Source organism: Equus asinus, chromosome 1, assembly GCF_041296235.1.
Source record: "Equus asinus isolate D_3611 breed Donkey chromosome 1, EquAss-T2T_v2, whole genome shotgun sequence".
NCBI classification, from domain to species: Eukaryota; Metazoa; Chordata; class Mammalia; order Perissodactyla; family Equidae; genus Equus; species Equus asinus.
The window spans coordinates 203,904,910-203,931,361 of NC_091790.1; the positions used below are offsets into that span (position 1 = coordinate 203,904,910).

A 26,452-nucleotide genomic window follows, 5' to 3' on the forward strand; every position below is an offset into this window, starting at 1 on the left:
CACCCGTTAGATTGGCAAAAATATCCAAAACCAAGAGTGACAAATGTTGGAGAAGTTGTGGAGAAAAAGGCACCCTCATACACTGTTGGTGGGAATGCAAACTAGTGCAGCCACTATGGAAAACAGTATGGAGATTTCTCAAAAAGTTAAAAATAGAACTACCCTATGACCCAGCCATCCCACTACTGGGTATCTATCCTAAGAACCTGAAATCAGAAATCCCAAGAGTCCCATGCACCCCTATGTTCATTGCAGCATTATTTACAATAGCTAAGACGTGGAACCAACCTAAATGCCCAGAGACTGATGATTGGATAAAGAAGATATGGTAAATATACACAATGGAATACTACTCAGCCATAAAAAAGGACAAAATTGTTCCATTCGCATCAACATGGATGGACCTTGAGGGTATTACGTTAAGCGAAATAAGCCAGACAAAGAAAGACGAACTCTATATGATTCCACTTATAGGTGGAAGTTAACATATAGACAAGGAGAACTGATCGGTGGTTACTAGGGAAAAGGGGGGGTGGGGGAGGGCACAAAGGGGGAAGTGGTGTACCCACAACATGACTAACAATAATGTACAACTGAAATCTCACAAGGTTGTAATCTATCATAATCTTAATAAAAAAAAATCAAATTCTTTTTCAAAGGACAAAAACTTCCCACATTGAGAATATTCAAAATAATGTTTCGTAAGGCCAGAAGCAGAGTGTACTGAGTACAGAGCGATTGAAAGTACCACCCAGAACTTGGAAATAGATTTACCCTTGGACGTAACCTTACAAAATCACGGATAATATCAACATCTTACAGAAGTCACTTTATGGGACAAGATCTCTTCACAACCCAAGTAGAAAATACCCTAAAAATCTGACAAATGTGATTGACTCTTATAGAAATTAAAATAAATGATGTTTCCAGATTTGAGGAATGAGTTGAGAGAAGCAAGGAATAGTCAATCTGGAGTTTCAGAAGGGCAAAGAAGAGTTTAAGTGTTCAGGGTAAAGGGAACCCAAATAACTTCTGCTTGACATGACCATTTCATCCTTTTAGTGAAGACTCACATATGAGGCAATCAGAGTTTGGTGATGGTAACCATTGAGATAATTCAACTGTTTCTCTTGATTCTCTAAGCAACCTTTCTGAGACTGAATTTCCTAACTGGGAAAGAAGACACAGTGGGCAACATAATTTTAGTCTATTTGACAGCTTCACTAATACTGTAAATTAACAGATTTGGCATTTGGCTTGTAAATCAGTACCCACTAGATTTTTTCTTTAAAGATTGGCACCTGAGCTAACATCTGTTGCCAATTTTCTTTTTTTTCCCCTCTTCTCCCCAAAGCCCCCTAGTACATAGTCATATATTCTAATTGTGGGTCCTTCTAGTTGTGCCACGTGGGATGTCGCCTCAGCATGGCTTGATGAGCGGTGCCAAGTCTGCGCCCAGGATCCGAACTGGCGAAACCCTGGGCCGCTGAAGCAGAGCATGCGAACTTAATCACTTGGCCACAGGGCCGGCCCCTGCTAGATTTTATGATCATAAAAGTAGCTACTATTTGTGCCTACTGTGGTATCAGCAGTACATAACTTATATACATTATTTCTTTTAATTGTTACATTAACTCTGTTATTATTCTACTTTTTAAGATGAAAAGACTAGTAGACTCAGTATCACTGAGTCTGATAAAATCTGAGTGAAAGGAGGAAATAGAGTTTTTGGATCTACTAAGCTAAAGATCAAACCAATCTGGCCTTTTTCAACCATTTCTTTTAGTATTCCCTCTAACAGCAACAAGCAGCCCCAAATGTTTTCAATAGCAGCATCTTTACTGGACCAAGTATACAGATAATACACAGATATTCGTTAATCAACATTTCAGGCAAGTCAAGCGTGTTCCAGGAACTGAGTGAGGTGCTAGGGATATACATATGTAGCAGACAAAGTTCCTGTCCTCTAAGAATTTAATGAGGGGGAGTCACAAGGTTTAAAAAGTGCAATAAAGTACTGTAGGGGCTATAATACAAATACACACGGGGCGCTGTGAAGGCATAAAATGTGGATGGTCAATTCTAATCCGTGTGACAGGCATATTTAATTTTGAATGAGAGACCTAGCACATAGTCTTCTCAGATACATACAGAATGTGCACTGATAGAGCAATGCTTTTTTCCTTTTTACCTGGCACGCCCTTTCCCTATTCTCGTAATCAAAATCCCTAAGGCCTAGATTATTGAACGAAGGAAAATTCTACACATTCTTCAGGGTCACTTCCTTTCATGAAGCTATTACTATCCATAAGAACACAGTACCAGCCCGTCTCCCGCATGTCGATGTTCAAGATTAAACGGAAAGGGATCTATCCTAGCTTGCCACCAATTCCAAAATCTTTACATTTGGCAGGAACTTGGTAGCTGCCCGTTCAATTGAAGGTAAACAGCATAGGTAGGTAGAATCGGGGGAAAGAAGGAGAGTAGAAAAAAACCTCAAACTATTTAGATTTTCATATGTTTGGACAATCTATGCAAACTTCTACTAAACAAAAGCCCATGAGTATTCTTATGGCTATCATCAAAGTTCTTTTTTTTTAAAGATTTTATTTATTTTTTATTTTTCCTTCTCCCCAAAGCCCCCCAGTACATAGTTGTATATTTTAGTTGTGAGTCCTTCTAGTTGTGGCATGTGGGACGCTGCCTCCACGTGGCCTGATGAGCGGTGCCATGACTGCGCCCAGGATCTGAAGTGGTGAAACCCTAGGTCGAGGTGGTGGAGTGCCGAATTTAGCTACTCGGCCACGGGGCCAGCCCCCTAAGTTCTTAACACTCACTAACAAAAGTTCATTTTGTTAGAGGCAATCATATACCTTCAATAGCTGTTAAGTAGAATACATATGCTATCGATGTTTTTAAACACTGATTTAGTAAGTTATAAGAGTTCACACTAGAGCAGGAAGGCGTGCTTAAAAACCAAATTCATCAGCAATGAATGATATTAAGGCAAACATGAACGTAAGACTCATTTGGATAAAGGCTGATTTCCCCTGATTTCTGTGAGTAAAATCTGTCTACAGATGGACCCAACAGCAAGGTTTCAAACCGGTAAGTACAAAAGGCTACCTAGAGCAGCCAACGTTCTAAGCCAAATATTGCCCCTGTCCTCTAACAGGCTGGATTTCCACTCACAAACGTACACTGCTTAGTAGTTTTCCTACTGATAGACAGAGAAAATTCACTCCAGGCAAAAACGTGTGTAACTACAACGCTGGAACGAGCAGAATGGCAAGAGACTGCAGCAGCTGTGTTAGGGCCAACACAAAATCTGGCCCTTCTCATGGCAGTCCCTCAAGTTAGAGAAGTTCTTCTTCACATCTGACATTAGGCTCCTCTGCCACTGTGAAAATTCAGTAGCCTTTCAGGGCGGAGTACCAGGCCTGGCTCTTCCATAAAGCTTTGTCTAAATTATACAGAAAAGTCAACTGTTACCCAAATGTTATATGGTTAAATTCCATTGTTTCCAAGTATATTCCCTGAGGAGTTGCTGCTTTTATAATGCTTTTTAAAGCAATAATCCTATAAGAGGAAAGGAAAAATAGATAAATATATAAAGTCAAGCAAAAACTCCTATATATATGTGACGATTTAAGCAGCATTAATTTCTAGCAGAATTCGTAAGGACTAAATTTTAAATTATAAAATCCAACAAATTAGTAATTCCATTAAATGCATAATTAAGATTTCATTAGGAAGTTATATCACTGTGCTTCAAAATTTCATTTAGACAGAAAAATCGACTATGTATATGCAAGCTCCCAGAAAGAGACAGTAAAGCACAGAACCTAAACCGCAGGGGCTTAATGTTGGCGGAATGCTCATTCCCCCCTCGTGTGTGAGGGGAAACACTTCTGGTGTATTCTCGCATCCTCTCGTGCTCTCTTCCCCAGGGAAGGAGAGATTTTTCTAACAGGTTATTTTGAGAGAGGGAACTACACACGCACTGATCAGCCCCTTCCTCTCTGCTGACAGCTTGCCTGCAGGAAGCACACATTCTGCTGGGTTCCGAGACTTTAGTACAAGCAGCATTTAGAAATGAGCCTTTGGCAACATGAAGTTCACTGATAACCTTGACGAGAACACTTTTCGTGGAACAGTGGAGACAGATGTCAGACTGCAGCGGCCTAAAGAGTGAATGGGAGACAAGGAAGGACAGGCACAGTGTACAAACACCTCTCTTCTCTGCTAAGGAGTAAGCAAATGGGGCTGATTAAGGGTTTGTATTTGTTTTGTTTTTAGTGTTTTATGCTGGGGTACTGAGGGAAATGATTGGTAGAAAAGACTGAAGATGCACAAAAGAGAGAAAAATGACCACAGGAGTGTGAATATCTGCAGGAGTGACGTCCCTGAGGAAGAGGAATGGGATGGACGGAATCCACATCACAAGAAGTTGCCCTTCCTTAGAAGCAAAAATATTTATTCTATTTTACAGGAGGGAATTCAGAGAAAATCAGTACATATATTATTATCAGTACAGACAATGAAAAAGCAGGAGTTGCTATATTAATATTCAATTAAAGTAGACTTCAGGGGCTGGCCCCGCAGCCGAGTGGTTTAGTTTGTGCACTCCACTTTGGCGGCCTGGGATTTTGTCGGTTCAGATCCTGGGCATGGACATGGCACTGCTCATCAGGCAATGCTGAGGTGGCGTCTCACATGCCACAACTAGAAGGACCTACAACTAGAATATACAACTATGTACTGGGGGGCTTCGGGGAGAAGTAGGAAAAAAAAATAAAGATTGGCAACAGATGTTAGCTCAGGTGCCAATCTTTAAGAAAGTAGACTTCAGGGGCCAGCCCAGTGGCACAGCAGTTAAGTGCGCACATTCCGCTTCTTGGCGGCGTGGGGTTTGCCGGTTCGGATCCTGGGTGTGGACATGGCACCACTTGGTAAAAGCCATGCTGTGGTAGGCATCCCACGTATAAGGTAGAGGAAGATGGGCATGGATGTTAGCTCAGGGCCAGTCTTCCCCAGCAAAAAGAGGAGGATTGGCAGTAGTTAGCTCAGGGCTAATCTTCCTCAAAAAAAAAAAAAGAAAGAAAGAAAGAAAGTAGACTTCAGAGCAAAGAAAATTACTAGAGACAAAAAGAGACATTACATAAGGATAAAAGGATCAATCCAACACGAAGACATATGATTCTAAACGTGTACACATCAAACAGAGCCTCAAAATACATGAAGCAAAACTAACACAACTGAAAGGAGAAACAGACAAATCCAACCCATAGCTGGGACTTTAACACCCACCTCTCAGCAACTGATACACTAGACAGAAAATCATAAGGATACAGAAGAGGTGAACAACACAACCTACAGGATCTAATTGACACATATGGAACATTCCACCCAACAATAGCAGAATATACGTTTTTTAAAAGTGCCTATGGAACATTTATCAAGACAGATCATGGGGCCAGCCCAGTGGCCGAGTGGTGAAGTTCATGTGCTCTGCTTCAGCAGCCCATGGTTTTGCCAGTTTGATTCCTGGGTGTAGACATGGCACTGCTCATCAAGCCATGCTGAGGCGGCGTCCCACATGCCACAACTGGAAGGACCCATAAATAAAAATACACAACTATGTACCAGGGGGCTTTGAGGAGAAAAAGAAAAAAAAATAAAATCTTTACCAAAAAAAAAAGATCACATCCTGGGCCATAAAACAAACCTCAACACATTTAAAAGAACTGAAATCAGAGTATGATCTCTGACAATAATGGAAACAAACTAGAAACCATAACAGAAAGACAACAGGAAAAAATGAGGGAGTTCTTGTCATATTTCTTGGGGCTGGCCCCGTGGCCAAGTGGTTAAGCCCGTGCTCTCTGCTTCAGCGGCCCAGGGTTTCACCAGTTCAGATCCTGGGCGTGGACATGGCACCACTCATCAGGCCATGTTGAGGCGGCGTCCCATGTGCCACAACTAGAAGGACCCACAACTAAAATATACAACTATATACTGGGGGGACTTGGAGAGAAAAAGCAGAAAAACAATTTCTTTTCTCAATGACATATGAGGCAAAGTGGAAAGAGAGGAGAAAAGAGGAGGAAGGTATGAAATTCATCCACTAAACAATTAATGAGTGCCTACTGTGGGCTAAATCTTGTTCTAGGCACTGGGACTAAAGGAGAAAACCCAAAAGACAACAAAGTCTGCTCTCTTGACCCCTTAAATGGCAGAGTGGGAGGCGGGGAGGAAGACAACACATAAACAATATAAAATGTCAGGTGTGATAAGTGTTAAGAAGAAGAATAAACAGACTAAAGGAGAGAATTAACAGCAGGAAGGACTGCCTTAGACTGGGTGATCAGGAAAAGCTTCCAAGTTGACCTGTGAGCAGAAACCTGCAGCAAGCGAGGAAGTGAGCCCTGTGAATTTCTGAGGGCACAGTAATGCAGGCAGAGTGTACAGGAAATGCAAAAGGCTGTGAGACTGAAGAAGAGTAAGTGAGGGAGAGTAGGAGAGGAGACCAGAGTATGGGTGGGGCTGAAGGGCAAATCATGTAGAAGTGCAAATCATGCATCATTGCAGGAAATAAGAACTCTAGATTTTATTATAAATGATACAAGAGCCTCTGGAAAGCTTTCAGCAGTACGGTCTCCTTATTTATTTATTTATTTATTGAAGATTAGCCCTGAGCTAACATCTGCTGCCAATCCTCTTTTTGCTGAGGAAGCCTGGCTCTGAGCTAACATCTGTGCCCATCTTCCTCTACTTTATATGTGGGACACCTGCCACAGCATGGCTTGCTAAGTCATGTGTAGGTCCGTACCCGGGATCTGACCCAGCGAACCCCAAGCTGCCAAAGCAGAACATGTGAACTTAAGCACTAGCCACTGGGCTGGCCCCTCTCCTTATGTTTGAAATGGATCACCCTGGATACCATGTGGAACATACACCAGGGTAAATACGCATGGAAAGGGTGGGAGCTGAGATCGGTTAGGAGGCTATTGCAATAAAGGAGGTGACAGCAACTAGGAACAAGAATGGCTGCGATAAAGACAGTGAAATGTGGGCAAATTCCTGATATATACTGAGGGCACAGCAGACAGAATTTGCTAATGAATTGAATGTGGGTTGACAGGAGAGAAAAAGAGGATTCAAGAATGACTCCAAGGTTTTTGGCTTGGGAACAAGTAGAACAAAGTCGCCATTTAACAAGATAGGGAAGACCTGGGAGGAAGGTTGGGGTATGGGTGTGCACGTGTGGTGGTAAATCAAGACTTCAGTTTCATATTCATAATAGTCAAGACGTGGAAGGAAGCCAATTGCCCATCAACAGATGAGTGGATAAAGAACATGTGGTATATACACACAATGGAATATTACTCAGCCATAAAAAAGACAAAATCGCACTATTTCCAATAAAATGGATGGCCCTTGAGGGTATTATGCTAAGCGAAGTAAGTCAGACTGAGAGAGACAAATACTGTATGATTTTACTCATATGTGGAAGATAAACACACAGAGAACAGATTAGTGGCTACCAGAGAAGGGGGTGGGAGGAGGCCAAAAGGGGTAAAGGAGTATGGATAGCGATGGATAAAAACTAGACTATTGGTGGAGAACACGCAGTTTATACAGAAACTGAAATTTAATAACACACATCTGAAATTTACACAATGTTATAAGCCAATATGACCTTAATGAAATAATAATTTAAAAAAATTTTTTTAAAGCAATAGACTAGAGGAAACAACCCAAATGTCCCCCAACTGATGAATGGATAAATAAAATGTGGTAAATGCAAACAAAAGAGAATAGTGAGTGAACACCAGTAAACCTTTGCCTAGATTCATCTATTGCTAACACTTGGCCAAATTTTTCTTTTGCTGAGCCACTTCCTCTCAAATATTTTATATCTCCTAAGAAAAAAGGTATCCTCCTGCACAAATACATTACTACAATTATCACACTCATAAACTTAAGATTGATAAATACAATACTCTTCTTTAATACATACTCTTTCTTATATTTTCCCCGGATCTGGGATTCAACCAACAGTGAACATGTTGAGTTTGAGATGCCTAGTAAGCATCCATGTGGATATGTCAAGGAGATAATGGAACAAACGTGTATGGAACTTAGGGGTAAGGTCGGATTGATGACAGATGTTTTGCAGTGAGAAAGGGAACTAATTACTAGGCAGATCTAGTTGGCCTGGGAGTCCATCCAAGGTTGATGGTTAGAAATTTAAAATGAAACGTCAGCCTAGTGGTGATTTTCCCCAGCAATATTCAGCCGAGTGGGTAGAGACAGCAAAAGCAGACAGCTGGCTGAAGCACGATTAGGAGAGCAGGTCAGAGGTGTGAAGAGGCAAGGAAGCTGATGGTATCTATAATGGAGGAATGGTAATGATGGAGCGCTGATTCCATTCTGGGTAAGAAGCGAAGCAAAGATGGAGGGGATAAGTGTTGTTCTAAAAGTCTGCGATTACACAAAACCAAAATATTATTATTCAATAAATATTAAATATTTGTCTCATTTAATATTAGCCTCTGGCAAAAAGGCCACTCTACTCTTTTCTTCAAAGAAAAGAAAACCAGTCATTATTATCTATAAATACTTATCAAGTGTTGACTATGCAGCGACTACAGAGCTTAGTGAAAGGAGTCTCTCAGACCCCCTCCTAGAGGCAGAGCTGAAGGGAAACTGAGAAATCAGAGTCTACACCCTCCTTTTACAAAGGTAGAAGCCACGCTGTAAGAACTTATCCAAAATCACAAAGCTTGTTCTTGGCAGAGCCAAGACTAGAACCAAGGTCTTCAAACTTCTCACGCAGCATTCTCCATCTCAGCCTCCAAAATTATGACATTAGAGAACTTCTGGAAGAACGTACAAAAAAAATTCACCTTGGGAAATGATAATGGGGGAGGGGTTCCTACTTTTTACTTCAGCACTTCTGGAATTTTCGATCACCAGCATGTACTACTTTAATAATAAATAGGACTAATTAATTAAAGAAAAAAGCAAACAGTATGTTCTACCTGGCAACCCAAACTGAACAAGACACTTTCTATTTTTTATCCATTCATTATTTTAAAACTCAAGGCATACCAGCATTTTTGAGAAAACGTATAATAAACTAGTATTTAACAACTATATGCAAACGAAGCCATTTTGTGGATGATACCAAAATATTGCCAAAATCACTTGAATCTAGGGGCCGCCCCGTGGCTGAGTGGTTAAGTTCGAGAACTCTACTTCCGCAGCCCAGGGTTTCACAGGTTTGGATCCTGGGCGCGGACACGGCACCACTCGTCAGGGCACGCTGAGGCAGCGTGCCACATGCCACAACTAGAAGGACCCACAACTAAGATATACAACTATGTACTGGGGGGTAACGGGGAGAAAAAGGAAAAAAAAAAAATCAAACCTTTAAAAAAAAAAATCACTTCAATCTTTTCTAATCTTCAGAGGGATATAAAAGTAAAAATGCCATTGCTACTGTGCAAAACCAAGGTAAAAATCAGATTATCCTCTCGTCAATTGTATTCAAATGCTTGTCTTCTCTAAACCAAGGGCTTACTATACAAGTTTCCCCTTGCTCTCACCTACCACAAACTGCAGCCCTTCAATCTGTTACAATATTCTTTGCAACTTGGTTTTCTCGGAAGAACCTGTATAAAATGTCTTCTCCCCACTCACAAGACGTGGGAAAGCTCAGCTATTTTATATGGTGGGAATTCTAGTGAATTACAATTTTAAAGCAGCTTATTTCAGTTTCCGGGGATAGCTTGTGACTTCAGGTATCCTCCTCAACACAATACCTCGAAGTAGAACCCACAAAGTAGACTAATGTGTGAACAAAGAAAACACCATCCAAACAAATTAAGCAATGGCCATACAGTGCCCAGCACTTAAGGGCAGAGAGGCTTGCTTAGCCGGTTTTGAACAAAAAGGAAAAGGATAAAGAAGCACCAGTTGCCCAGCTCGCTACTCTTCCCCCTCCACCCACTGCACTCTGAAGTAACCTGAGCGAGGCAATCTGGCTTAGGATCTCCAGACAGGCATGGCAGGCAAAGGATGATGCTAAAATCTTTTTTTTTTTTCCTTCAGGAAGATTAGCCCTGAGCAAACATCTGCTGCAATCCTTTTTGCTGAGGAAGCCTGGCCTCGAGCTAACATCCATGCCCATATTCCTCTACTTTATATGTGGGATACCTGCCACAGCATGGCCTCGCCAAGCAGTACCACGTCCACATCCAGGATCAGAACCCACAAGGCCCGAGGCCACCAAAGCAGTCGAACTTAACCACTACGCCACCAGGCTGGCCCTGATGCTAAAATCTTTGTTCAACGATTTGATGGTGCTGGGATCCCATTTTTTGGATGCTAGGCTTGTTCTAACTGCAAAAGTCATCCAAGTTGAAGGTGGGTTTCAAATGATCATTTAAATAAGTAATGTTGTAACTGAAGTAGTTCTTGTACCAAGCAGTGGCTCTACCCTTAAGGAGCAGGGCTTGGCAAACTATGGCCAGCGGGCCAAATCCAAAAGCTTGAAAAATGAAAGCTTTACTGGAACACACCCACGCTCGTTTGTTTACATATCTATGGCTGCCTTCACACCAGGACTGCAGTTGAGTACGGAGTTGCAACAGAGACCAAACGGCCTGCAAAGCCTCAAAACTGACTATGTGGATCTTTACAGGAACAGTCTGCTGACTCCTGGAGTATTGCTTCTCTCCTCACCTGCATGAAAGACCCTTCATAACCCACCCCGGCCTATTTCTCAGGGCTAACTTCTCCACCCCGTTCTCCCACTAGCTTTGTTCCAACTGTACACAACTTCTTGCAGCTCCCCTAAATGAGCCATGCTCTCCACTAAACGCAGAATTTATTTGCCAGGCTCTCTCTCTGCTTTGAGCGCCATCCCCTCCTTGCCAAACCAACGGCAAACGGCCCTTAAAAACTTCAGTTCGGTCATCGTCTCCTCCCAGTTAGTTTTCCAGGACGCCTGTCCCTCTATTGGAGAGCATGATTTATTACATACACTATTCTAAGTTTTAAGTCAGCCTCCCTTCCTCGTTCTTTAACGGCAGAAGTTGTTTCTTACTCCTATTCCTTAACTAGTGACCTGTTGGTTCAGTTCCCAAATAAAGTCTTACAGGACATGAAACGGCCTGTGTGGCTCTGGAGGTATTTAGGCCGGAATGGTAAAGTGGGATCGAGGGCTTGATGCCACAGGCAGCGACGTGTGGACTAGCGGGAGAAGAGGAGGCAACCTACTCAAAGACCCCCGTCCTAAAAAGCGTCCACAAGCGCTCCAGGGGGCGAGCCCTCCCCGTTCCCAGCTTCTCTGACACGGCTTACCACCTCTAACGGCAGCGAGCTTGCGACAGGCGGGACCACAACGCCAGCATTTCGGCCCCGCCTGTGCTCGCGGCAGGTCCTGCAGCTACGGGAACAACGTTCTCCGTCTGCGCTCGGAGAGCGCGCGTTAGGCCGCCCACCTCGGAGGGCCCCGGGTCAGCGGGAACGGCCCCGGGCGCAGGGCGTCTGCCCCATGGCGGGGCGCCCCGCCTCCCCTCATCTCCCTCGCTCCCACCCCGGCGGCTCTCACCTCCGTCCCAGACTCAGCCCTATGGAACGCACTACACATCGCCGCGGCGGCTCGGCGCACCAGGAACTCAAGCTTCCCGCCACCAGCGCCGTTAACCGCGGGCGGCGCCGACCCCACAGCCACTCAGACGCGCTGACCCGCTGACCCGGGCGCGAGCGTGCGCACTGCGTCCGCCCTCGGCCGGGAGGCGGCGGGCATGCGCAGTAGGGCGTGCGCGCCCACCCCAGCCCCCTCCCGCTCAGGTGACGTCAGACCCCGTCTCCTAGGAGACCGGGAGACGGCTGGGGATTTTATTTTCTTCTCTCTCATAAACTTGCATTTATTTTTATTAGGTAAAAGTGGCAGCATGTACCTACTTCTTTTTTTTTTTTAACTATTAACAAAACATTTACTGAGCAAGCAGGCCTTTTTGTACGTTCTTGGGTTAAAAGTCTTTAGCTGCTGTGCATGGTTAATTCTGAAGAAAGGAAAAAAGTACACTAAATTTAAAAGAATTTTACCGAGCCTGCAGACTTATCAATTTCTTTTCGGCGGTAGAAGAATTCTCTTACTGTTGGTTATGAAGTGTCCATCCATTGAGATAGATAGATCCATAGATGACAGCAAGATAGATGGATACTGAGAATTTACTACATGCCAGACCCTGTGCCAAGTTCTGGGCACACAACAAAGGATAAGAGACATGCCTGAGTGGAGTTTACAACCTATTAAGTCATTTACTGGAATGTGTTTTTTAAAAACTCACTTTCCAACAGCTCTATCTGATGTTTAATTGGGCAAAACTGTGAGGTTGGCTGTCTCCAGGTTCTCTTTTTTCTTATCCTTACAGTTGCAGCTGTGCAATTAAGAAGTAATTATTATAATAATAGTAATGATAGTTAACACTTTTAGTGCTTAGTATGGGCCAGGCACTGTCCTAAGTGCCTTATATATAATAATCCATTTAATCTTTACAGTCCTATGAGGGGGGAACTGTTATTACCCCCATTTTTACAGATGAAGAAACTGAGGCACAGTTTTGGCCCACATTACTTCATTGACCACATTGTAATGGGTTGACACATTAATGGGAAGTAGGAAGCAAAGACCATAAATACATGCAGCTCTTCAAAGAAACTTGGCTGTGAAGGAAGGAAATAACGGTACCTAGAAAAAATATGTAGGATCAAGGAAGAGTCTTTTAAGAAGGCAAAGTCTGGGGCATGTTTTATGCTGATAGGAAAGAGCCATAGGGCCTTAATGGGTAAAGACACGATCTGAGAGAAATATGTGATGGAGTCAGACCTGGAGAGGAAGAGGGTAGAGGTCACCTTTAGATGGGGGAGGGCGTCTCTTCCACTTGAACAGAGACGAGACAAGAATGGGGGCAGATGCAGATAAATTTGGGGGTGGGAGGCCTCAAAGAGGTTGAGGAAGTTCTAGTCTGAGGGCTTATGCTTTTTCTTTGAAGTAGAAAGCAAGGTGGTAGAAATCCAAGACGAGTTAATTCCTCTTGTGAAAATTAAAGAGAGCACCCAAGTCAAGTACCTAAACGTGTGTTACCCAGCTACAGGCTCTGCTAAAACCTTTCTCACAAAACCATTCGTGGTCCCTTCTAGTACACGGAGCAGTGGGTGATAGAACTGAAGTCCCCTAAGATTATAGAGTATGGCAGTAATTATTTTAACTAGAGGAAGTTTCCTCTAGCACTTAATGTCAATAATCACATTTAATACTCAACAGATGTTAGTACTATTCTTTAATTGCACAGAGCTTTTCTCCCTGAGTTACAGTTTTCTTGAATTCCGAGATGAATTTTCTGAACTCGCCATGGATTTTAATATCATACACCTAGAATTTTGAACCTGTTTCTGTCACTTATTACCACGATGCACATTAATTACCACTCTGGACCTTAGTTATCATGGTATTATGATGACTAAATGACATAATGTACTTAAAACAGCTAGCACAGCACCTAGCAGAAAATAGTGATTCCCTTCCTACCTCCCAGTCTTTCTTAGACCATCACTTAACATAGTGCCCAGGGTACAGCCAATAGTCAGTATACAGCTCCTGTTCACCACGATGGCCAGGTTAAGAGACGAGCCTGGCTAGCAGTTGTCGAGAGTGGCACCCTATAAAGGGTGCTAAAACCTCTCCATGTACTAAAATATCACAAGAATATGAGATGGAAAAAACTATTTTTATTGCAACTCTTTTCAAGGAGAACACTGTATGTGGTTAGGAAGAAAAGGCACTTGCGAAGAGGGTGAAAGAGACACCAGCAAAGACATGCTTGAGTGACAGCTGGTGCCCATGTGTAGGTTTAGTGGACAGGGATCGAAGGTGAGGTGAGCAAGCTGATGCATTCCCACCACCAACATTCACCCACTCCACCTTCTTCTCACCCCCTCCCGTACATAGAAGCAGGAACCTGATCTCTAAAAATAGACAAATATTTAAAATGTATCCTTTAGAAGATGTGCCAACTTATTTGCTCCCCCAGGCAAGTCGATAAATCTTAACCCAATTCTGATGGCATTGATGAGTGATGACTTGAGCTATAACCCGTTTGGAACTGGGGTCCTGGATTTCCTCTCTTAGAAATGTAAAGTCTATCTTTTTTTTAATTCTAGAAGATGTCAAAGACATTTGTAAAGTGAGCAGCTGTGGAAGATAGATATAGTGTCTCCCTCAGGAGCTAAGTCATGCTTACTGCCCACTATAATAGACGTGGGTTCCCCAAGCTGAAGTTTCCTCTCCTGTACTGCAGTCCACTCCGTGTGTAGGTGTACCTTACCCTCTTTGCATTCCCTGCGGTTACTGGAGTTCCGGTAACCAGTACAAGAAGGTCCTGATATTCTGGCTGCTCCTGTTGCTGTGAGTAATAAAGTCCTTTGTCTCTGACTTGCACTTTTGTGTCTTCTGTCAGCGTCCATGAAATTGCTGTAGGCCAACTCAGCTTGCAGGAAGCATAAAAGCTCAGGTTCTTTACAGTTCTTAACAACCCACACCAGACAATCTGTAACAGGATAAATGAAAGGCTTTGAGTGAGCAAAGCAGAAGCTCAGAGAAGCAGGAATAGGGTTGTATTGTAATTGCAGGAAAACTGTATTTCGAAATGGTGGCAAAGTGCAGCCAAAATAGAAGAATGTCTTTCATTCTGACCTGAAAACTTTTTATGCCTTGTTAAGCTTTCTCGATAAAGGTTTGGATCTAAACTTTTAGGATTTGAGGAACTAGAAATTTATGTCTGGTAACAGTAATGTCCAATTTGGGGTTCTAAGAGGCAAGAATTTGGGACTAGTAGAATTGGCCACTAATATAAAAAATAAACTGTTTTGTGGAATGAAAAAGTTTCATGCAAAGATACATATTTTTCACCCATTTATTCTTTTTGGTTTTTTTTGTTTGTTTTGTTTTTTTTGAGGAAGATTAGCCCTGAGCTAACTGCTGCCAATCCTCCTCTTTTTGCTGAGGAAGACTGGCCCTGAGCTCACATCCATGCCCATCTTCCTCTACTTTATACCTGGGACGCCTACCACAGCATGGCTTGACAAGTGGTGCCATGTCTGCCCCCAGGATTTGAACCGGCAAACCCCGGGCCACTGAGAAGCAGAAGAATGTGGGCATTTAACCGATGTGCCACCAGGCTAGCCCCCCCATTTATTCTTTAAAAAGCCTATGGAATAGCATGTGCTTATGAGATATTTCTCATTGGTAATACTGAAGTTGCTCACTGTGTAAATTAGAATGTTTTTGGTTGCAAGTCACAGAACACCCAACTCTTATTGATTTAAATAATAAATGGGATTTATTGGGGGGTCATGCAGTTGGAAGTCCAGAGATAAGACAGATTTCAAGGTTAGTTTAATTGAGGGGCTCAACTAGGCCAATAAATATCTAGGTTTCTTTTTTTTTTCTTTTTCTTGTCACATTCCTGTTCTCTTGGCCCTTATAGGGCTGTGTGTCCACACCTGAAACACTAACACAGTCAGGGAATAAGACTGGGCTGGTTAGCTGAGGCCTGAGCCACAAGCCCCACCCCCAGATCCAGGGGTGGAGGTATATTCCTTCAAAGTATAAAGGCTCTGTGGAAAGGTCTGGATAACAGTAAACGATAACGACAACAACAAAATCAGAGCAGTTAGGGGGAGACGCAGGACTGCGTGCGGGGGAGGCAGCCACTGTCTCAGTATACCCTCCATAATGAGGGTACGCATGCATGCGGAGCCATATATCTAGGTCACCCCCCTTTTCCATTCCACTCACTTCTGTACAAAGTAAACCTTTCCTCACACGCAAGGAAATCAATATCTGAGAAGCTTTACGACTGAATAGCTGCTCTGCGCTAAATGAGTTTCTTGGTCCTCACACTGTTCCTAATGAAGATGACATGTCAGCTGAGCTAGTTTTTAAGTGCACACCTGTTTGTGGGGGCCATCGTGCACAACGTGGTTTTGAAATTACTTCACTTTTAATGCTCTAGAGCTATCACTTCTCTTTTAAAAGAATCTTTGAGGTGCTCATAAATTGCTGATAGAAATGCAAACACGTACAGTCTTTTCAGAGGGGAATTTAGCAATATCTAACAAAACTACGCATTTATTAAGTTTAAAAGAATCTAGAGAAACAAGCAAAACCAGAGCCACAGCCAAGGACTGCTTGCCTGGAACAGAAGCTGCCAGACCCATAAATGGGCAGAAACGCTTATATGGTAATTTTGATGAATTGCTGGAGGCTGAGTGTGGACGAGCAGGAGACTGAGAAACTCCAGGGGCTGCAGTCCTAGAGGACTCCCATACAGTTGTGGGGTTTGCCTCCAGCAATTCCACTAGGTTCTCACGGTGAAGAGCCAAGAAAGATCCCCTTCAGTTCTGGTCAGGGGAAGGGGAAAAGCAACCATTGTGAGGTAGGGCCAGAGCCTTGTCCATGATGAAGGCCTACATTTGGGGTAAAAGTCTTTCCCAGGGCCTCATCCAGCCTTGGGGAAGGGCCTTTTCCAATTCCAGGCCCCTCTAGCCTTCCTGTCTCTCTAAGTAGAGGAAAGCTAAGAAAGACGTGAATGCCACAGCCCAAGGACATAGGAACCAAACCCAGGCTGCTGAAGCTGAGTGCACTGAATTTAACCGGTAGGGCCACAGGACCGTCCCCCATTTTACGTTTTTAAAAATCTCTTTAATGGTTGATTTAATTGAATGACACAGAGAATCTCATATCTGCTTCTGAATTCAATGTGTTGTGATGTCAGCTCAGTGCGAATGCCAACACGATGAAAAAGGAAAATGACATCTTAGTATTTTCATGAAATAGTTTTGATCTCATGAATCCCCTGAAAGGTCTTGGGGATCCCCAGGTGTCTTTAGATGGTACCATGTGAACTGCCAGCTTAGTGTTCACTGGAATTCCTGATAGCAGTTCCTTTGACTAGGTTTCACATTTCATTTTAATAGAATCATTAGTTAATAATTACATTTCAAAATACGTGCACAGATGTCTAGGTATATGTACAAAGATTAAGTAATAAAACCTGTGCCTCATGGGGCTGGCCCGTGTCCGAGTGGTTAAGTTCGTGCACTACACTTTGGCAGCCCAGGTTTTCACCAGTTCGAATCCTGGGCACGGACGTGACACCACTCATCAGGCCACGCTGAGCTGGTGTCCCACATGCCACAACTTGAAGGACCCGTAACTAAAATATGCAACTATGTGCTGGGGGTATTTGGGGAGAAAAAGCAGAAAAAAAATTAAGTAAAAAACCTGTGCCTCAAAACTAAACATTTCCTTTTGCTCTGTAAGAATATGGAAACCCTGTTAATAACAGAGAGGAATGGCTAGCAGAAAAAGAAAATCTCTCACAACGACCTGATGGTCTTACAGCTGACGCCTGCAAATGCAGAACGTATTGTGCTTCTACCCTTTTTGGCAGCCTCAACTACTGAGAAGCCGGGAAAGAAGCTAGAAGGTGTTACCAGTGGTTTTGAAGCCTTGTGTGAGAAACTGAAAGTGCAGCAGGAAAAAAGGAGGTTTCAGTCCAGGCCAGTTCAGATGCCAGTAATATAGGAGCAAGACCAGTAGGGACACTGGCTCCAGTCATTCTTGGGACAATATCACAGGGTCTAAATGAATCCTTATTGTTGCAACAGTTGGTATGGCCAAGTACATAACCTGGGTGCTAAAAAAAGTGAACTTTGCATACATGGATATGAAAAATGACCTTATAAAAGTCACGGAGAATCAGAGATGTAAAATTCATGATATGAATAAGGAAATAAGGGAGTACACCTTTTCCAAAGAACCACATATATTAAAGGAGAGAGGTGAACTGGCTCCAAACACGTACACCTCCCGTGGAAATACACTTACTAGTGGGGAAGATGGTGGGAGGCGCTCAGGAAAGCAGAAACGGGTGTGGGCGGTGCAGAAGGTTTGTTGTAGGGAGAGTAGACCACAGACTGCCAGGCCACGTGGAGAAAATGAGTCATGCTTTCCCAAAATGAGCTGCAAAGCCAGGACAGGAAACATGGAGAGGATTGAACTGTTTGCTCATTGATGGAAGTCTCATTCTGTTGAAAGCAGAGCATCAGACACATCCTTTACTTTCTTAATTGGAAATTAAATTGTTCAAATTTAAATGTTAAATGACAGGAATTCTTATATAGAACTTAATTCTGACCACGTGGAAAGGCAGCAGTGGAAAATGACCATGTTATCTTAGAGGAAACATGGGGTCCAGACAGATATATCCTAGGCCTAAAAATAGAATTTCAGATGAGAAAAAAAAAAACTATAACCCTGTGGGTAGACAATTTAAAAGAGAATAGAGCCAAAGGAAGATAAGTCTCTAAAAATGAGTAAGTCCCTTATATCATGGAACTGTCATAGACATGATATATTTTGGTTAAACTTAGCATTTAGTTTGTGAATATGACGGAGAAATGAGAGCTGCCTGATAAAACAGGGTCACGACTGTCCTACCTTTGTTTCCGGGAGGTTTAAGAGTACAACCAATTCCCTCGACCTATCGATTCCCCTCCAGGAATCCATCCCTCAGAAATGCCAGCCCAGGTACATAAAGAAATAAGTGCAGGGATAAATACTGGAGGTTTGTGTGTAATAGAGAAAAAGTGAAGCAATATAAATATGTGTAAATAGGTGGTTGGTTTAATAAAATACAGTGATTTCATGTCATGGAATATTACATAGCACTCATAGTAGAAGGTAGCTCTATATATGGGTATGGAAAAGATAGGAACACAATATCATTCAGGTGAAAAGCAAGAGGCAAAGCACAGTGTGGTCAGAAGGTCTGAGCTTGTAACAACAGCAGCCTGTGACCACAAAGGGAGAGCTGAAGACGGGCGACAGGGAGGGCGGCATCAGGTGGAGCCTGAGGCAGAACTGAGCACCTAAAGGCAGAGAGAGATGGAAAGAAGGTGGATCCTGGACGACATCATCTGAACCGTTGGAATAAGCTCACCTGAGTCTAGATCTTGACTTTCCGTTACATAAGCCAAGTCAATTTGAGTTTGCTTTTCTTTTACTTGTAAGCCAAAAAATCTTAACACACAAACGTACACACTACATTGTCCTTGTCCTCTATTTGGCTGAAATGCTTTAGTGTGACCTAGCTGGAAGAAAGAGAAAGGATATGAGTCCTCGAGTTGCCTCGTCTTTTATTTTCACGTTCAGCTACTTAACGGTAGGCCTTAGGGATAATGATTTCTCTGAAACCCATAATCAGTGCCACATCTGGGACTCTGAATTCCAGTGTTCTAGTAACTCATTATGCACTACCTTTCATTTATTGCTTAGAGAACTTCCATGAAAATGTATGGTAATCCAGGTTTAAAATTGCATGTGTAACTTCCGGTTTCAGGTCTGACTTCTAAAGTTCTTAGAAGTCAGCACTCCTATCCTTACAACAAGAAAAAAGGTGAACACATTGAAAATCAACAACCTCTTGTAGACCCATGAGAGAACTAAAACATCAGAGGAAATCACTCTGAAATCTAGAGAAACAAGCAAAACCAGAGCCACAGCCAAGGACTGCTTGCCTGGAACAGAAGCTGCCAGACCCATAAATGGGCAGAAACGCTTATATGGTAATTTTGATGAATTGCTGGAGGCTGAGTGTGGACGAGCAGGAGACTGAGAAACTCCAGGGGCTGCAGTCCTAGAGGACTCCCATACAGTTGTGGGGTTTGCCTCCAGCAATTCCACTAGGTTCTCACGGTGAAGAGCCAAGAAAGATCCCCTTCAGTTCTGGTCAGGGGAAGGGGAAAAGCAACCATTGTGAGGTAGGGCCAGAGCCTTGTCCATGATGAAGGCCTACATTTGGGGTAAAAGTCTTTCCCAGGGCCTCATCCAGCCTTGGGGAAGGGCCTTTTCCAATTCCAGGCCCCTCTAGCCTTCCTGTCTCACTAAGTAGAGGAAAGCTAAGAAAGATGTGAATGCCACAGCCCAAGGACATAGGTTCACCAAAAGACTAGCATTTAAGACTATAGAAATCTTCCCCTTTCCCCACACCTTACCACCATGTCAATAGGCTCCCGTAGAAAAACAGTGGAAATAGCTGAAAGAGCTGCAGGAATAGACTTCAAGAAGGAGTCTCTAGGGAAACCCAAAGCCAACAGGGGAGACAAAATCAAAGACACGAGAGGAAATCGAAGACTCAGTCACCTATGACAACAGCAAGCATTCTTAGCCAGATTAAATAAAAACTCACACTAAAAATCTACTTACCTCCGTTCCTATAACACCACATATCACGTCTAGCTTTCAATAAAAAATTAGAAGGCATACTAAATGGCAAGAAAAAACCGTGAGGTTGGAAAATCCCAGGAATGAATATAGACTATGACAAAAGAATCTAAGTGAATTACAAATGTATAAAGCAACCTCACTGAAGGGGATTGGGGCAAAGGTACACCCTTAGTAACTTTGGAAGTATCTGTTAAGACTGAAAGCAAAGGGTACTGCACTTGAGTATCATCTAGTTGATAACATTGTTTCCCACAGGGGTCTGGTTTAAATTTATGGTCCTGCTATAGATGAATGTATATATACTGGAATTGAATGGTTAAGTAAATGGATGGCAGATGGTGGCAGCCAGGTTTCTTATTGTTGGAGTGATTGATGTGGTAATGGATTAGAGTTGGAGACATTAGTAAGAACTCATGTTTAGGTTAATATAAATACAGATGATAAGATAAATAAGTATTTATAGAGATGTGTGTGGAGATACATATATGAAGAGAGAGAGAGATTAGTATACTCATAAACGAAGGTCTGAAAGAAATGACACTATGGTAGCAATGAGAACATATAGCACCCAGATCTGCTTTTCCTGTAAAAGGAACCAGAGCTCCTTGGAGAAATGGCTGATTCTGGGACTATAGCAGGAAAGATACAAAATGAGCCTGGAGTGTCTTGTAGTGTTAACAGTAAGGAAGTGCTAAAAAAAAAAAAAAAAAAAAAATCCTCACATTGATGGAGCTATGCGAAAGGTGTACAAGAGCCAACTGAAGAAGCTCCCCATGGCCCAAGCTGGAACAGTTTGAGTGATAACATAAACAAGTAGTATTGGATTATAACCCAAAGTATAAAATAAATAGCCATGATTCCATAGTGATATAAATAAGTGATTGAATAAATTAATAATTGGAGTGGAAAAGACATATCTCCCGCACAGAAGGATTCCAAATAAATTATGGAGATACTCTTCTCTCAGGCTGTAGCATATCTCCCCACCTTTTGAGGCTGTGCATAGTGACTCCCTTCTGAGAGGCCGGTAAGGAAAGAGGGAAATAAAAGAGTCACTTTCCAGTGGAGAAGCCTGACAAACACGCCCTCAGCCAGGTGGTCAAAGTCAACATCAACAGTGATGTCATGCTGATAGTGTGCACCCTTATGTGACGTGATGAGAATGGCGCTTTACCTCTGTGTTCTTCCTCCACAAAACCCATAATCCCAGTCTAATCCTGAGAAAAACATCAGGCAAATTCCAGTGGAAGGGCATTCTACAAAACTCCTGACCAGGATTCCTCAAAACTGTTAAGGTCACCCAAAACAAGGAAAGTCTGTAAACCTGTCACAGCCTAGAAGAGCCTAAGGAGACATGATGACTAAATGTGACATGGTTTCCTGGGCGAGTTCCTGGAACAGAAGGAGGACAATAGGGAAAACTAAGGAAAATTGAATAAAGTATAGATTTTATTTAATAATAATATTTTAATATTGATTTATTAAATGCAGCAAATATACCAAACCAATGTAAGATAATAATTGGTGAAACTGGGTGCTGGATGTATTGGAACTCTTTGTACTATTTTTCAATTTTCCTATAAATGTAAATTTATTAAAAAAAATAAAGCCTATTTAAAAATACATGCATACAAGGATGAGAATTTCATGGATAAAAACATAGTATCTGAAGTGGTAATTTAGTGTGTTTTATCACCTTTCATATTAAAAAAAAATAAGGGGTAAAGTGTGACAAATATCACAGTATGGTTACTAGTTATATCAGAAAATCCCAATAACTTTCGTGCTAAAAGTTAAACATTCCATATAAATTGTAAGTTCCACATAATTTATAAATTTATTTTTAAACTATTAGTGCAAAGAATATTCATTGCCTTGTTTAGATAAAGTGTAACAGAATTGGGAAGCTCATTTTTACCCACTTTAGACTCAAAAGTATTTTGTTCCTGCTAGTCTCCCCAAACCTCCTGTCAAGTTGAAATAGATAACTTTTCTTCATTTTTGATCTTAGCATTTGTAAGGGATAAATAATTGATTACCACAGGAATTCTGGGAATATATTCAGCTTCTGCTCAGCACTAAACTGTTTTTAAATGTCCTTAGGCATCAGCCCAAAATGTACATCAAAAAGATGTCAATTGGAATTGGGAAGTGAAGTGACATTGTGGATTAGAATTATGAAATGTGAAACGCAAGAAGAAGAACAGCAGTTGTCAGTTTCACTGCTAGTTAAACAGTCAATGTACCCTGCTATTAAAAAAAATCTCTAACTGTCTCTCTGGTAAGACCATAACCCCTTTGAGGGTAGAATCTTCCCTTCTAATTTCATCTGGTTAAGAGTAGAAACTCCAAAATGAATTGAAGAAGTATAATTTAAAAAAAATTATTTTATCATGATAACCCAACATGAGATTCACTCTCAGCACATTTTTATGTGTACAGTACAGTATTATTAATTATAGGGACAATGTCGGGGGCTGGCCCAGTGGCACAGCAGTTAAGTGCACAGGTTCCACTTTGGCAGCCCCGGGTTCACGGTTCGGATCCCGAGTGTGAACATGGCACCTCTTGGCAAGTCATGCTGTGGGAGGCATCCCACATATAAAGTAGAGGAAGATGGGCACGGATGTTAGCTCAGGGCCAGTCTTCCTCAGCAAAAAGAGGAAGATTGGCAGCAGATGTTAGCTCAGGGCTAATCTTCCTCAAAAAAAAAAAAAAAAGAGACAATTGCACTACAGAGCTCAAGAATTTATTCATATTGCATAATTGACACTTCATGTCTGTTGATCAACAACTTTCCATTTCCTCCTCCTGGCAGCCTCTGGCATCCACCATTCTGCTCTCCAATTCTATGAGTTTGACTATTTTAGATACCACATATAAGTGGAATCATGAAGTATTTGTTCTTCTGTGACTGGCTTATTTCACTTAGCATAGTGTTCTCAAGGTTCATCCATGTTGTCACATATTCAGAATTTCCTTCTTTTTTAAGGTTGAATAATATTTCAGTATATATATATATACACCACATTTTCTCTATCCATTCATCCGTCGATGGACATTTAGGTTGTTTCCACATCTTGGCTATTGTGAGTAATGCTGCAATGAACACTGGAATGCTCATACATCTTCTAGATCCTGATTTCAACTCTTTTGGATAAATACCCAGAAGCAGGATTGCTGGGTCAGATGGTAATTCTATATTTAATTTTCTGAGGAGTCTCCGTACTGTTTTCCATAGTGGCTGCACTATTTTGCATTTCTACCAACAGTATATGTCTAAGCGTTTCCTTTCTCCACATTCTCACCAACACTTATCCTCTGTTTTTTTAATAATAACCATCCTAACAGCATGAGGTGATAGCTCATTGCGGTTTTGATTTGCATTTCCCTGATGAATAATGATGTTGAGCATCTTTTCATATATCTGTTGGCTATTTGTATGTCTTCTTTTGAGAAATGTCTATTCAGATCTTCAGCTCATTTTTTAAAGCTCTGCAACATTGTTTTTGGCAATGATTTCTTGGATATGACACCAAGAGCACAGGCAACAAAAGCAAACTAGACAAGTGGAATTATATTAAACTAAAAAGCTTCTGCACAGCAAAGGAAACAATCGATAAAATGAAAAGTCAGCCTAGAGAATGGGAGAAAATATTTGCAAACCATATGTCAGACAAGGGGTAAATTTCCAAAATACATAAGGAACTCCTACAACTGAAAAGTCAAAAAAATAGTAATCCAATTTAAAAAGGATAATTTTTAAAACTTGAATTTCTATACATTTATGAAAGAAGAATCTGTCTGAAAATTTTTCATTCATAAAATTATTTTTTATTCAGTTCCAAAAGTCCCAGGCCCCACCCAGGGTGTGTTGGTTTACAAACTGGCCCCATACCAGGAGAGATCAAAGAAAGTCAGCCCACTCAGAGGGGTAGGTGGCAGGTTTAAAAAGCAGGGAAACTTACTTGTGAGGTTTGTCTTGAGTGACCACAAGACAAGTAGATCTCTGCACTGCCTGCCAGAATCTTACAAGTTCATATAGAGACCTTAACGAGTTCAGGCAAGTATACCGTCTAGAAGGTGTCAACATACATTGTTCTCTCAAGGCTGTGTCCTTGAAAGGGTTCCCACTGTGGCAACAGTGGGCAGAAAGTACACTTCAAGGACAGGGAGGAGCCTCCAATTGCCCAGGGCCAGCTCAGGGGTCAATTGGTGGTCACATCCTCTCGATGACCTCCTCTAATAGGGTGTAACTGAAGTAACGCTATGAATACCTTAAATAGGATGAGCCTCAGTTCCCACATGCTCATGAAATAACCAAGCATCTTTTATTCCTCCCACCTCCACTCCCCAGGACATTTCTGGAATCTCTCAGGGTTGTGTCACGTCCTCAGAAATGGGTTCAGTCAGGCTCTTCTGCCTAGGTTCTTGTTGAGGGATCTTGCCCTGCCTTTGCTACGGGTGCCTTTGTTGAGTGCACAGCTTGACTGGGTCCAGCTGTCCCCTGCAGGTGGCCACACTGAGCCCTCAGAGGGCCGAATGTGCAGACCACGGGGGATTGACTTCCCAATTTTGCGTTGTAGTCTGCCAGCTGGCCCTCAGGACCACATAGCTCTCACCCAGAATTTTATCAGCTAGAGCCTTTTGGGACACATCTCTGCCACTTTCGGGCCTAACCCCTCAGTCAGTAGTGGCTGGGGACATGTGCCGGGCCACCCTTACTCTTTTTTTTTTTAGGAGGATTAGCCCTGAGCTAACTGCTGCCAATCCTCCTCGTTTTGCTGAAGAAGACTGGCCCTGAGCTAACATCCATGCCCATCTTCCTCTACCTTTTTTTTTTAATATGTGGGACGCCTACCACAGCATGGCGTGCCAAGCGGTGCCATGTCCACACCCAGGATCCGATCCAGGAAACCCTGGGCCGCTGAGAAGCAGAGTGTGCGAACTTAACCGCTGAGCCACCAGGCCGGCCCCCTACCCTTACTCTTTATCCTCATTTTACCTGTTCTCCCAAGGCATCCATGCACCCCCAACCCTTGTGCCCGTATCAGCCTCACAGACTAAAGCCTCTGTTCACACCAATTCATGCCAATAGAGCACCAGGAGGAAGCTCCAGACAACCTTCACCTGTACTCTGAATTCTAGTTTGAGCAGAGCTAGGACTTGTTATGCAGTTTTAAAGCAAAATCTTATTTTCTAGTTGTGCTGGAGGGAGACTAGACTAGCTCATATCATTGACCTGTATTCATCAATCAGTAAGTATATACTTAGCCTACCAAATGCGAGATTTAATTGAAGGCATAGGGAGGAATCTGAAGAGGACTATTTCATTATTCTTATCCTTGAGTATCTTAGAGAATATATGGAGTGGCACAAATGTAAAGAATAATTGTGATCTATCTATATGTTAAGTGCCAAGTGGTGGGGAGGTACTCCTGCTTTGAGAAGTCTGGAAGAAAGCCCTCCTAGCTCCACCCATAGCCTTCTGAGTACACGTCTATCACAGCGCTTTTCTCATTTGTAGTGAATGCCCAGTTCTTGAGCTATATCCTCTTCTTTCAAACTGCCCCCCCTCATTATTTATAAGGTTGATTTCCTAGCAATCATGTTTGTATTACCTGACCTCACCATTTGCCCCAAACTAACCATACCAGAAGTGAATGTCTGACCCAAGTAGGAATTTTAGAATTGGCACCTGTAAGACTGTCATTTAGTCCCTGTGTATGGCTGGACCATAAACTGTAAATTCAGAAGGTAGTGGGTGGCCACAATTGGCCTTGTAACTGGAAAAAAGAAATCAGTCTTCAGAAGGATAGAAGAATTAATGAGGAAAAGGGAAAGACAGTAATTTGTGGGTTCCTAATAATTTCCTTTATTCTATTTTGATCGTTTTCCATGCACAATGGCTTTCCATGGCATAATCCTTTTCCATAGCTTAAAATAGATGCGTTGTTGTCCTTGAGTTCCTTGATATATGCCAGTGTCTTTACAAAAGTCCTACTTTCTTTTTGCTCAATTTACATAAAGTTCATTTCTGGCACTCGTAATCAAAAAGCCAATTTTTATTAAGCAGTTAGT

The 26,452-nt window shown here is 42.3% G+C and overlaps 1 protein-coding gene across 2 annotated transcripts in view; it reads right to left on the minus strand.

The window, feature by feature from the left end:
* The window catches only part of XRCC2 (X-ray repair cross complementing 2), a 33,307-nt gene extending 21,515 nt beyond the window's left edge, over positions 1-11,792 (minus strand). The window contains exon 1 of one of the 2 annotated variants that reach the window (XM_044765686.2): positions 11,624-11,792. In XM_044765686.2, coding sequence (XP_044621621.1) covers positions 11,624-11,662 — 39 coding nt within the window. In that variant the 5' untranslated portion in view covers positions 11,663-11,792. The remainder of the gene's footprint in view (positions 1-11,623) is intronic. The other variant, XM_014829020.3, reaches the window with a different exon arrangement.
* Between the last annotated feature and the right edge of the window lie 14,660 nt (positions 11,793-26,452).